At 35.9% G+C, this 14,201-nt stretch overlaps 1 protein-coding gene across 3 annotated transcripts; it reads left to right on the plus strand.

Annotated features, from left to right (window-relative positions):
* The first annotated feature begins 330 nt into the window (after positions 1 to 330).
* On the plus strand, positions 331 to 10,443 carry pdpk1a (3-phosphoinositide dependent protein kinase 1a). Of its 3 annotated transcripts, XM_084408652.1 has the most exons (15): positions 339 to 458; positions 3,660 to 3,790; positions 5,693 to 5,917; positions 6,096 to 6,138; positions 6,232 to 6,369; positions 6,485 to 6,629; positions 6,710 to 6,807; positions 7,087 to 7,162; positions 7,249 to 7,317; positions 7,744 to 7,840; positions 7,929 to 8,102; positions 8,915 to 9,111; positions 9,446 to 9,503; positions 9,668 to 9,820; positions 10,067 to 10,443. In XM_084408652.1, exons 2-15 carry the CDS (start codon positions 3,725 to 3,727, stop codon positions 10,157 to 10,159), a joined length of 1,632 nt encoding a protein of 543 aa, XP_084264778.1. In that variant the 5' UTR covers positions 339 to 458; positions 3,660 to 3,724; the 3' UTR covers positions 10,160 to 10,443. The 3 variants fall into 3 exon arrangements, with proteins under 3 accessions (XP_084264780.1, XP_084264778.1, XP_084264779.1); XM_084408654.1 differs by lacking the exon at positions 3,660 to 3,790 and having other exon boundaries at positions 331 to 458; XM_084408653.1 differs by lacking the exons at positions 339 to 458; positions 3,660 to 3,790 and having other exon boundaries at positions 5,261 to 5,917.
* The last annotated feature ends 3,758 nt before the right edge of the window (positions 10,444 to 14,201 follow it).

The raw sequence follows: 14,201 nt of genomic DNA on the forward strand, positions 1-14,201 counted from the left end.
TCTCTATAGGGTTTACAGAAAAAGGTCTGAAACAGAGACTCACTCACTTACTTTTAGGGCAAATTTCTGGTAAATGGAAAAGCGAATGAATGAATGAAAGTAACCTTTACCAGGACTTCAAACTTCAAAAGAGGCAAATGGGAGAGCATAAATCAATAAACGGATTGACATATATTTTGTCATATATAACTGGTGCGTTTCCACTAGGCTAAAACAATCCAGAGAGATTACGGCAGTCACTCACTCACTCACCAGTGCTGTGCTGCCCTCTGCTGTCCGGAGAGCCCGTACTGCAGTTCTCACGGCAACTTCTCCACTGCATGAGACGTTGTTGTTGTGTGACGTCAGAGCTGGCAGGAGAGAGAGGCAGCAGCGGCCATCCACTAACAGCTCTGTAATGACAACATTACTGAGACATCTGCCTGTGAACGTCCATGGCCAAGACCAAGAGCCAAACAGTGAGTATATGATGACAAATACAACATTAGACACCGAGTGACACTGAATGATAGGGTGTCATGGACCTGCATCTTTATTTACAGTGTTCAAATTAGCCAGTTGCTATCTTCTTCTAGCTAAGCAGCTTAGTGTTTGGGGAGGGATTTCACTTTAGTAAGTTGCATTCTCTAAATGTAATTCAAACCATTTAAGTCATTTGTATTGGGTGTTTTGAAAGACGAAGAGCACGCACTTGTTTGTCTTCAGCATTTCCCCCCCCCAAAAAAAAAGAAAAATGTAAAAAAAAACAACAAAAACAAACAAAAAAACTCTTTCCGTGCTTTAACGTAGTTCATCGTTATTGCTGTAGTGACATCATTAATTTATATATAATTTTATTTTAATTAGCACGGTTGTTTTGACATGTAGTTTGTCAGCTGACGGGCTAAAAACAAACAGCAGTGCTCGTGAACATGCCAGAGGAAGTGACGCAGCAGCGCAGAGTCGGTTAATGATGGATTTGTTTAATTTGTTTAAGGTGTCCGTACAGTGTCCTCACGAAACTGCTCTCACGCGAGACGTGTTCACTTGACAAACAACACCGTGACATTTTACGAGAGTTGCACAAGCTAATCTAACTCTAAAGCCGCACATTTGACTATCACTGCTGCTTTAAAACAAACAATGCTTAAAATTAACTCGACATGATTAAGTCCACAGATTAGCCCATATACAGAGTCGAAAGCAGAAGGATGAACTGGTTTTCGATTATTCTGTTAAACACGTTCAGAGATATTCACATATGTCTGGGTGCCTCTTTTGCTTTGTTTTTCCTTGGCTCTCTAACTCCGTCCAATAAGTTACCATTTTATGGCTTCATTTTCAGAACATTCGTTGCACAAAATTATTTTTATAAAGGTTTTCCCCTTTAGGCTCATGGTCATGGAAAACCTAGAAGAGTCGTGGGAATGAATAAAATCAATTAATAATCCAAATATAGAAATCTCTGTCTTATTATGGAAGGCCATTTCTGGCCAAAAAAAAAACATACTTTTGTAAATCATACAAAAAAGTAGAAATTACGAGATACTAATTCATTATGAGATAAAAAAATCACAGTCATAATTATAGGTACTAATTCATAATTATTGTAAGATATACTAATATATTAAGATAAAACGTCAAAATTATGAGGTACAAAGCCATTATGACTATGACTTTTTATCTCATAATTTCAACTTTATACTTTCTCATGATTATGGCTTGATAATTTGGTAATTATGAATTACCAAAGCGTGTTTTTTTTTTTATATATGTGGCAGAAATGGGCTTTCATGTATTAGAGATATTATTTGACAGTAAAAATAAAAATATTTGAAATATATAGGCTAAATTCTAAGAATTAATGATACAAGCATTGGAAAATATGCAAATGGGAATCTGCCACAGCAGAATCTACACAATGATTATAAATAAATAAACAAATAAATAAAATGCTTATTTAGTATTACACATTAACTCTAAAAATGATAAAAATTAAACTATTCACCAAAAGAATAGACCCTATACATATCTTTATATATAAATATTTACCTCATCTGAGGTTTTCAAAAGGTTATACAAGGTTGAAAAGATTATGAGGTTTCCAAAAGATTCAATAGCCTCCTAATAATTACTAAATTTAATTGCACAAATCCAGCAGTACTGGGGAAATTGTGTTATGACATCTGCATCAGGATGTTGTTTATGTGGCTACAGATTTGATAATGAGCCACAGCACATGCAGGAAATTCATGCCTCGTCTCTTACCTACAAATCAACTGAATGAAACAGTTACTTGAAGTCAGTGTGCTAAATGTGTTTGTTTACAGTCTAAAAGATATGATCTGACATTTGCAGCGTGTATGCCTCGACACAGATCAGGCATCTACAGAGACGTAGGCGAACAGTAGTCTGTAGACAGTGTGTGCATAGTCATCTGTCTTTCGCTGTTTGAATAGGAGTATGATTAAAAAAAATAAAAAATACAAGCACTTTGTCTAGACGTTTATGAATGTATTCTTCTTGTGATGGCACTTTATGACCCAGCTTGCAACTCGTTTGTATTCACGCTTACTTTGGCATCCTGTCAACCTTTACTATACTGTCCTCTCATGCGTACAGTGCCACTATTTGCTTTTTAAATCATCCAGTGCTGGCTGTCAGAGATGTAAGTGTATTGTATTCGGTGACTCCATCAAAATTTCACTTCCTAATCTAGTTTTAACACGACTTCCAGGAAAACTGGCCGTTGCTATCAGATTACAATGTGTCGCACCATTCGGATGCCATTGATCCAGAGGTCGTATTGCGCAGCTCGTAATCGTCATTGTTGTTTTAGCCATTGTGTTTATGCCACTCCCATTTATTTTATTAATGTGTCATAAAGATAGTGATGTTACCTGTGTCTGCTTGAATTACTTAAACTGTTCGGATGGCTGATCCTTATACAAACATACACAATCAGTCGATTTCTTTACAAACCCAACATTTTAATTAGTTTAGTTGTCATTATTTTAAAAGACATGATTTGGACTGGATAGTGAACAAAAAATCTACCAAAAAGCATCCCTGTAAAAAAAGAAAGAAATCAACTTGGATATTTAATTCATTTCTACTTAAATTACGTTAAACTGAGTTTAAAAATGAGTTGAATCTTGTATAACTTATACAATTTTTTGATGAGTTAAAGCAATGTAAAAAACATTTGTTGTCATAACTTTTGTTCCTGCATAATGCATTTTTTATACCATTGGAATGATAATGTCAAAGATGAATATTTTTCAGAAATGTACAAAATAAATGAAATAAAAGTACTAATAATAAAGATCTAGAATAACTTTTGCACTGCATGATGTCAGATTTCTTTGCATTTTTTTTGTGGCTCTCAGTGCTGTTTGCAGACAGTTTAAATTCTTTCTTTCAAAATGTCAATATGCTGTGTGCATATGACCTGATTTCTATTTTTGTTTTTTTCTCACGTCAAGCTCCTGTAGCATCCATTCCTTTTTATTTAGTCAGTTACAGGCAGGGGGGACAGTCCAGTTTTAGTTTCTGTGGTTGAGTGTTTGGCAAAGAGGTATTGGAGAAGTGCCCTATGTAGCAGGTGTCTGGAAAGTACCAGGTTTTACACTAATAACAGAACCATTTAGAATTTGTTTTTTTTTTCTCTCTCTCCACAGTTCTCATAGTAAACAAATGAGGAGTGATCAACCTGCTGTGGGGAAGCAGATCTTGCTTTATTTGCATGGCTTTGGGTGTTATCTCAGACTTGAGGCTAAAACTACCTCGGTATATTTTACTTTCTCAAAAAGTAAGTTGCCATGTGATCGAGTAAAAGTACTTTTTTTGTCCACGGGGAATTGATTGGATGGTTGTGGTTTGCTATTGGTCGATCTCATGTGAGTGACAGGTTGCCCCGCCCTCGCTAGTAAACACATCATCAGAGAAGAGAAGAGATGTTGCTGCAAGAGGGAGGGGGAAGTTATTCTGATTAAAGATTACATGAAGTTAAAATAATGATGTGCACGGATGAATACATTTATGATAAATACTGCACTATTCCATAAAAAAATAACTTAATGAACATGCTCTTAATTGGATGGTTTTGCTCTTGGTGAAGTCTGTGCATTTGTTTTCTTATGTGTCCCTTTTGGGTTTAGGTTACATCATTCACAGGTGCGAACCACAATTTGCCATAAGTTGCTATTGCTAATCAGTAGCGGGTTATATTAGGGCAACATTCTTATTCGAAAGAGCCTTGGATTTGTCAAGTGCAAAGTTTAGTCCCCAGTATTGTTTTGTTCATTTTCCCAGAAGAAAACGTTGGTAAATTTTAACTGCGTATAGTTGTTAAACGTTTATTTAGTCAACTTTGTCTTTGAAGTTGGCACGAAATGAAAATGCACATGTATGTTATTCACATTCAAATGTATGTTATAGAATATTTGTTATATTGTTATATGTTATTATAGATTATTGTATTATATGTATAGTTATTGAGAATGATTCGTCTGTGCATTTGTTTAGTTTAATTTAAAAGTTTAAAATCAAATTAAGAAATGATGCATAGAACCTAGCCTAACATTTTAATCCGTTAAACTCAGGGGCTGTTTTACACGACACCGTCTTCAGCTAAAAACGTAAAACTTTTTATGCGTTTTGGCCGTTTGACAGAGATCGACAACGGCGTTTTGGGTGCCTGAAAACGCAAACTTTTGAAACCGGGTTTCAAAGTGCAAGTTCGTCTCCGTGTAAACAACAAAAACGCGAATCTCTGAAGACGATGACGTCATGCACATGCGCGTTACGTGCTCAGTCTATAGTGTTTCATCGCCATCTAACGGCCTGGCAGCAGAATACATTCTTTTCTGTCGTTTTCGTGGATCCGTGTAAATGGGAATTGTTTTGACAATGGTGTTGTCTGTACGCGAAAAACTTCTCAAGCATATCATTGTCGTGTAAACGTCCCCTTAGATGTACGAATCAGATATAGCAGTGGTCTTGGTCTTATACTGCCTCCTAGTGGTGTGGATGTAGCATCATGTCAAAGCAAAAGTTTACCAGTGCTATAAAAAGGCATAATTCACAGTCAGTCATGATTCATTTATACCACAAACGTTAGTGTCCAATAGCAGGACAGGGGTGATTGCTGGGATAAAACTAGTTGTATACGGCTGGTCAAGTGATCTCAACGTGTCTGCCACCATGAGGTGACCCACTGCATGTAAAATAAAGCTGGTTTTATTAGGCTACTAATATGACTGGAGTCTTCATCTCATTTGAGTGAGCATGATATTTTTCCAAAGTACTATTCATCTCTTTATATCTTTATTTAACTTTTTAATAAGTGACTGACTGCACCTTTAAACGATCAATCACCTTAAACTTTTAATTCAGGTAGCCTATTATACGCGTGGTTACTTAGCATCAAAAGTGTGGTTAGACTTAACCAAAAACGGTGTTTTCGCAACTTCAGCAGGGTAAATATTTTGCGTTCTCTGCAGCGTAAACAAAGGCAGGTCTGAGTGAATGAATTTGAGTACTCGTAATCCTGGGTGAAAACAAACACAGCCCTCCCCTCTGCGGAAGCTCTACTGTACTTTATCAGCTGCTGGTTTACTGCCTCCAAGGTGGTTTTGTTCCTCATTGCACATGCACCCGCATGTCTGAGTCAGTGTCATGTTTGCTCTGTGTGTGTGTTTTGCTCGTTCAGTACGATGCTGCTCCCATCCAGCCTAGCGTGGTGTTGCGTTCCTGTGCTTCTTCATCAATGGTAAGGACTCAGCTCAACTCCAGCCTTCCTCACTGTCTCAGTATGGAGGTCCGCGGGGGTGAGGCAAGCGCCCAGTCAAAGACATCGACCCTCAAGCCTCCACAATCACGCAAGAAGGAGGACTTCAGCTTTGGCAAAATTTTAGGAGAGGGTTCCTTCTCAACGGTGGGTACAATTTTTTGCGATTTTGAAGTGAAAGATTTAATCATTAGCAATTTAACAAATACATTTGAGGTCCAAACAGCCAGTATAGTGACCGATATTTTTTGTAGTTGAATAACAATAAAGTTTTTACGATGGCTCCATTGATTTGATGTAATAGCTGAACACATGTCAATTGCAGGTTGTGCTTGCAAAAGAACTTGCCACAGGGAAGGAATATGCAAGTAATGGGCAATTTGTTTTATTTCATATATAAATGTATTATAGTTGTAATATTAAATGAACTACACTGATGTCATTTGAAATTTGTTTTTCAGTGAAGATTCTTGAGAAGAATCACATCAGGAAAGAAAATAAAGCACACTATGTGTTCAGAGAGAAGGATATATTGTCAAGCATAGATCATCCCTTTTTCGTAAAGCTCTACTTCACGTTTCAAGACTCACATAAACTTTGTATCCTTTTCGGGAGTAAAACTGTGGCGTTGAGCTGTGAAGCTGTGAAATCAGGTCTGTGTTTGTTAAACTCATTATTACTTTGTTAAAATGTTCTTAACTTCTAATCCGTCAGATTTCGCCCTCAGTTATGCAAAGAATGGAGAACTACTTAGATACATTCGCAAAATAGGCTCATTTGATGAGACTTGCACAAGATTCTACACTGCTGAGATAGTTTGTGCTCTCGAGTATTTGCACGCGCTGGGAATTATTCACAGGTAATTTGACTAACAATATGACTTTGATTGAAATCATCCGTAATGCATTTTTGAATTTGTATTTATTTGGTTTTATTTAGGGACCTTAAGCCAGAGAACATCTTACTGAGCGAAGACATGCACATTCATATTACGGATTTCGGGACAGCGAAACAGTTGTCTTCGGACAGCTCTCAAAGTAACGTATAGTTCATGAATATTTCATTGAATTGCTTTGCTCTGGCTGTTGTTGTTTTTTTCATAACGACTGTCGTTAACTTCCTTCAACCCCCTTGTAGGTCAGGCATGAAGTGTTTGTTATCTATAGATACACTCACAACAGTACTCAAGTGGCATAAATATGGGACAGTCTATCATTTTTCTTCACGCACATGTTTGAGTAGTCAGCAGGGTTACGGACAGTATGTGATGTTGTTTGTCCCACCTGAATCTGAACCTGAAAGATTTGTCTTTACAGCAAGAGCCAATTCTTTTGTTGGCACTGCACAGTACGTTTCTCCGGAGCTGCTGACGGAAAAATCAGCCTGCAAAAGGTTGTGGCATTTAATATTACCAGATTAAGATGTTAGTCAATTGCATCAAATTCTTTTTTTTATTTTCTGTGATATTTCTCTTTTAGTTCGGACCTCTGGGCACTGGGTTGCATAATCTATCAGCTGGTGGCCGGATTACCTCCGTTTAGAGCTGGGTGAGTTACTGATCAATTCAGATTTAGTTCAATTAAACGTTTTTAATAGTGTGGTGATGGTGCTTTGCACTGCCGCTGAAGTGCTGGTGGTTGATCACTGTTGTAATTGCAGTTTTTAAAAACATGGTGTGAAATAACAGGAAATGTTGGCTTTGGTGTTTATGACTTGTTTGTGTAGACAGTACAGAGGGCTTCTGAGGAAACCCCAACCACTGGGTCACATGACCCGCTTGCAGTTTTAGTTACATTACAACCAATAAATTGGCTCGGACAGCCGTTGAAAACAAAACGCCGAACCATGTGACTGTAAATTAACCCTTTCCTTCTCTCAACTGATTATTAAGAGCTCTTCAGTTGTGAGACTACAAACCGTTCAGTTGATATTGATTTGGTTGAGTTAGTCATTTACTTTTGTCTTTTTAATAGGAACGAGTACTTGATTTTCCAAAAGATAACAAAGCTGGAATATGAATTTCCTGAAAAGTTCTTCCCCAAAGCTAAAGATCTGGTGCAGCGACTGTTGGTAATAATAGTTTGTTTTCATTGCATTCCTTCACTTTCAGTTGCATGACTATGCTGAAGAAAATTCATTGTTTATCTCCTGGTTTCAGTCTTTGGACCCTAGAAAGCGGCTAGGATGTGAGGAAATGGGTGGGTTCAATCCACTAAAAGGCCACATGTTCTTTGAGACAATCTCATGGGAGAATTTGCCGGTTCAGACCCCACCCAAGCTGACCCCTTACCTGCCAGCCATGGCTGAAGATGATGAAGACTACTATGGCAATGTTAGTTAGACTTATCTTACATATTATCCACTATACTGTGCAAAATTACTGTCTTTTGTGCTTTTTTTGTGTTGTTTTTTGCTTTTGTTTTTGTTGTTTTTTTTGGACTTTTTATTTAGTTTTTTGTTTTGATTTATTGTTATGTTTTTTTTAAAACCTTTTTGTTTTTTGGGGGGCGTTTTGTTTTGTTTTATTGTTGTGTTGTTTTTGGTTTGGAGCTTTTGTTTTGTTGTTTTCTGTTTGGGCTTTCCGTTTTGTTTTATTGTTGTGCCGTTTTTGTTTGGACCATTTGTTTTGTTGTTTTTAATCAGAATTGACCTTGTCCTACGTTACGGATACGCTTTGCTTTAAATCAAAACTGACCCTATTTACTTTGTTTGACCCTATTTACTTTGTGTGTGCACATTACCAGTATTGTGGTGAACAGTTAATCTGTGCACAGATAAAAAAAAGGTTTTGTCATAATCTTTAAAATCTGAAAGTTTGCTTCCCCTTTAGAATGGCGTTCTTTCTCTGATGATTTCAGTTTGACAGATTGGGCAGAGAAGTCCTTAAACGCTCCCCTCCAACCGTCAGACGAGATGGCGAGGAAGTGCGCTAAAATCAAGCTTCACTCTTATTTTTCTCACATTCAGTGATCTCCAGAATTACGTCACAGTATTTTAGTAAAGTCGGCCACAACTTCTGGTTAAATAAAGTTAAATATTTAAGTGTGTATGGTCAGTAAATGGTACAAATTGTGAGCTCCCAATTGCAGGCTCACTGGGTCTTGTCACTGTGTACTGATTTGCTGTTTGCTTTGGATCCCACAGTATGAAGATCTCCTCAGTCAGTTCAGCAGCCTGCAGGTGGTTCCATCCAGCTCATCTCAGATCGTCCCACTGAGATCCTGCAGCAACATCGAGCAGTACATCCATGACCTGGACAGCAACTCCTTTGAGCTGGACCTGCAGTTCTCCAGTGAGGAGAAACGACTTCTGCTGCAGAAGCAAACACGAGGCAACCCGTGGTATGTCACAACCTTCATTCAGAAATTAGTTTTCCTGCTCTTAAACCTTCATTCTGGTTAAATATTAAATTATCATGATGTAATGACAGCACAATCAAACACACGTTCATTTTGTTATTATACATAGTTTTTGTGTGGGTGTATGTGTCAGGATTGTGTTGGTGTATGCACTAATAATGATTAGTTTTTATCTCATGCATTTCCTGTTGAGTTTTATTGCATGTTGTAAAAGGAACTCTTGATCATTATAGTTCTGTTTTCAATCAGTCAACAACACGGGCAGCACTGCCAGCTTGTTATTCATTAACATTTGTTTTTTTTTTCTGTCTTAAAGGCACCAGTTTGTTGAAAATAACTTGATATATAAAATGGGACCAGTTGACAAAAGAAAGGTAACATTTTCCTTCCTGTTTCTTATCTTATATGGTATGAAACAGGTGCATGTTTTTAAGTTTTTGAGTTTTTGAGTTTTTGTTGAGTGAGAAAACAAATAGCGCCCTCTTTTGGCTACCTTTGGTAAGTGTTTTTGACCCTTTCTTGTTTGTAATTTTCACAGGGACTGTTTGCTCGACGCCGTCAGCTTTTACTGACTGAAGGACCACATCTATATTACGTGGATCCTGTGAATAAAGTTCTGAAGGGGGAAATTCCTTGGTCTCCAGAGTTGCGCCCCGAGGCCAAGAATTTCAAGACGTTTTTTGTCCACACGGTACAAATTATAGTTATTATTATATATACGTAGTTAAATATATAGCTGTTTATAGTTTTTTTTAGAAGCATTTGCCTAATAGGCAGTGGCAGCTTTAGTTGTAGGATCATGGTACTTTGATAAACACATCATACTGAATGATTACTAAAGATCATTTATAAGCCATAGTACACATGGTAATATCATGGTACTTCTCGGGACTTGCGAAATGCTGCTAAATCTTGTCATTGTTTTCCTCATATGCAGCCAAACAGGACATACTATCTAATGGATCCCAGTGGGAACGCAGACAAATGGTGTAAGAAGATTCAAGAGGTCTGGGGAACAGTTTATCACTAACATAAGACTACTGGCATGACTGGGCATCAGAGGACCTCTGGAGTTCAAGGCAAGTCTCAGAGGTCTCAGCCCTCCACCATTCAACTACCAAACAGGAAGATCTGTTCATTTATGGGACTAGTGCATCAATATTTCTTCTTGAAGACAAAATATGTTTTGCTTGCAGTGTTTTTGTCATGTTCAGCAGTTGTAACATAAAATCAAAGATCAGTAAAAACTCAGCAAATCCACAACTTGTACACTAGATATGTGTATATATACATAGGAGAATATCCACAAAAGCTAAAAAAAAACAAAAAAAACACTCATAATCTGTTGCCTTTTAAATAATAATAAGAGCGCTTTAGGATAGCTATAGAGGACACTGAAAATGATCCTACAGGTCAAGTAAATATTACATTGATACACAAATCGTTAATATATTTATATTTATTCTCTCAGTCATCTTGTTCACATGTATGCCATATTACATGAGATTATTATCATCAGAGGAAGAATCACTGTTGAGCTGTTATATTTAATATGAAATGGCAATGGATTTTGTGGGTTCACGTGTGAAACTCGCACTTGGTTCCTTAAATCTGCTGTTTATATATTTTTTTATATTATATTTTATTTATAAACATTGGTTTAGATTGAAAACAAGTACTTGATAAGGTACGTTACACAGTATACACTGCAAGCGAGCGGCACGGTGTTTTGCAACAAAAGTGGATGGCTGTTGACAGTTACATTGTGTCGTACCATGTCAGTCTCTTGCAATGTAGATATGGTGTAATGCCTACGGGAATTGAGCTGTGAAGAGAATCGCAACTGTAAATAAGGACCGCGTTCGGAGATGCAGTTTTTGACCGCTTTATTGTACATTGAAAAAGGATGTTGGTCCAGCACAGGCAAGCGAAAATGCTGTAACCAAGTGAGAATTAAGCACAGAAGTGTGTTTTTCCTCTTCTGTTGCGTTTCCTCCTTGCATTTTTTTTGAGGAATTGTTCAACTGTGTATTTATAATTCGACTGGGTTTGTCACCGAAAATAACTGTGATGTACAGATGATGTATTATTCAGAAAGTAACACCGTGTTACTGGATTTGCACCTTGTATAATTTTATTCTTATATAAGATTATTTGCTGGCAGTGGCGCAGCCTGTAGTACCTTGTATTATTTAAATTCTAATATTCAGGGGCCATGTGTTGTAAATATTGAATATTGCCTTTGAATGTGAATGATTGCTGTAATTCTTTGCAAGATTTTTATGTGTCCTAATCAGGTCACTTAAATTATATCAGATTCAAATGTTTATGCCCTTTGGTTTCTACGTACCTTTATGAAAGCTTAATTCCACCAGGGAGTAAAAAAAATAATAATAATTGCGACTTTTTTTTGCATGATATAAATTCATAATTGAGAGTTATAAAGTCAGAATTGTGGGATATTAACTTGTTATATCTCACAATTCTGACTTTTTTTTCCCTCAAAAAAAATATATAAACTCGTAATTGCTAGTTTTAAAGTCCAAATTGTAAGATATCAACTCGCAATTGTAAGAAAAAAGTTCTGATTGATTTTATATCTTGCAATTCTGACTATTCACAATTGTGAGTTTATATTTCACAATACTGACTTTATAACTCAATTATGAGTTTATATCGCGTTTATTCGGACTATAACTCGGAATTGCAAGTTTATATCTCGTAATTCTGACTTTATAACTCTCAATTGTGAGTTTATATTGTAATTCTGATTATAACTCGTAATTCTGGCGTAACTTGCAATTGCAAGCGTATATCTCGCAATTCTGACTTTATAACACACAGTTGCGAGTTTATATCTCATAATTCTGACTTTATAACTCGCAAATATAAGTTTATATCTCATAATTCGGACTTAACTTAAAATCGCAAGCTTATATCTCGCAATTCTGACTATAACACACAATTGTGAGTTTATCTCATAATTCTGACTTTATAACACGCAAATATAAGTTTATATCTCATAATTCTGACTTTATAACTCGCAAATATAAGTTTATATCTCATAATTCTGACTTTATAACACGCAATTGTGAGTTTATATCTCAATTCTGATTTTATAACACGCAGTTGTGAGTTTATATCTCATAATTCTGACTTTATAACTCGCAAATATAAGTTTATATCTCATAATCGGACTTAACTTAAAATCGCAAGCGTATATCTCGCAATTCTGACTTTATAACACGCAGTTGCGAGTTTATATCTCATAATTCTGACTTTATAACTCGCAAATATAAGTTTATATCTCATAATTCGGACTTAACTTAAAATCGCAAGCTTATATCTCGCAATTCTGACTATAACACACAATTGTGAGTTTATCTCATAATTCTGACTTTATAACACGCAAATATAAGTTTATATCTCATAATTCTGACTTTATAACTCGCAAATATAAGTTTATATCTCATAATTCTGACTTTATAACACGCAATTGTGAGTTTATATCAATTCTGATTTTATAACACGCAGTTGTGAGTTTATATCTCATAATTCTGACTTTATAACTCGCAAATATAAGTTTATATCTCGTAATTCTGACTTTATAACACGCAATTGTGAGTTTATATCTCATAATTCTGACTTTATAACACGCAATTGTGAGTTTATATATCATAATTCTGACTTTATAACACGCAGTTGCGAGTTTATATCTCATAATTCTGACTTTATAACTCGCAAATATACGTTTATATCTCGTAATTCGGACTTAACTTAAAATCGCAACTTCGCAAGCTTATATCTCGCAATTCTGACTTTATAACACGCAATTGCGAGTTTATATCTCATAATTCTGACTTTATAACTTGCAAATGCAAGTTTATATCTCACAATTCTGACTTAACTCACAAATGCAAGTTTATAAAAAAGTTAATAAAAAATAAAAAGTCGCAATTACCTCTTTTATTTTAGTTTTTTTTATTCCATGACAGAAACAAGCTTCCACAAACCTTTAATGAAACTGGAGGATGTTGAGGGGAAAATAAAGTCTCATAATAAAAGTGTACATGAAGAGTAAGATCTTTCTGCTTCTGTTTCTGACAGACTGTTGGTAGCATGTGCAAGACAGCAGTGCTAAGACAACAGCTCCCAGTAGACTTTCCCTGTCTTTTACAGTTGGGTCTCTCATGCATGCTGGCTGTTTACATTTCTCAACATCTTGCAGTGCCAAAATCAGGTCACACTGAATGAACTCGCTGTTCAGCTTTCCAGGTCTTAGGTAAACATATACAGTAAGAGAATGCCCACAGGCATTTCCTACGCAGAAAAACATCAGCCATGAGAAACGCATCTCACTTAGCAATAGCAGGACCATCAAGTGATGATAAATGCCTGCTATTCACCGTACTGTCTTTTGTATGATCAATCTTCACATGGCTCTCTCAAATGATCTTCATTCTATACTGATTGCACATGAGAACACCTTTGCATAGCACTGACGCAGATAAAGGATAATCTGATTAAACCATAGAAATAAGAACTGAATCACTACTTAACTAAGCCATTGAAATATGAACTTTTATTTGAAATGTCTATGAACTGTTTTACCTGTATATGATTAAACTATTGAAATGTTATCTGTTTTACTTGTGTTTATCAAACCAAACTCTGGAATATTAACTATTTTACTAGTGTTTTTCTGAATAGACCATACAAATACTGTCTATATCACAGTGGAAGACCATTTCCATCACATAAGAAAAAAAAAAAAGCATGCTTTTGTAAATTATAATTATGACATAAAAAGTAAGGTTTCTGAGATGAAATGCCATAAATTTGTAAAAATTATTACAAAACAAAGATGAAATTATGAGTCAATGATGGCAAAGATTACGACTTTCATAATGATATGGCAGAATGTTTACGTAGTTTATCATCAGAGTTGTATCATAATTATGAATGTATTTTATAATTTCGATGTTTTGTCATAACTGACTTTGTTCCTCATAATTTTGACTTTTCTTTATCTCAATGTTACCTTGTCACAATTGATTTAGTCATTCATAATT

The sequence above is a fragment of the Rutilus rutilus genome (assembly GCF_951802725.1).
Source record: "Rutilus rutilus genome assembly, chromosome: 1".
Classification (NCBI taxonomy): Eukaryota; Metazoa; Chordata; class Actinopteri; order Cypriniformes; family Leuciscidae; genus Rutilus; species Rutilus rutilus.

Excerpts from the sequence above, each read along its gene's own strand:
- pdpk1a (XM_084408652.1), top strand. The coding sequence starts at position 3,725 with ATGGCTTTGGGTGTTATCTCAGACTTGAGGCTAAAACTACCTCGGTAT. Across the intron at positions 3,791-5,692 it reads ATATTTTACTTTCTCAAAAA|TACGATGCTGCTCCCATCCA; the intron begins GTAAGTTGCCAT and ends TTGCTCGTTCAG. Across the intron at positions 6,630-6,709 it reads GCGCTGGGAATTATTCACAG|GGACCTTAAGCCAGAGAACA; the intron begins GTAATTTGACTA and ends GGTTTTATTTAG.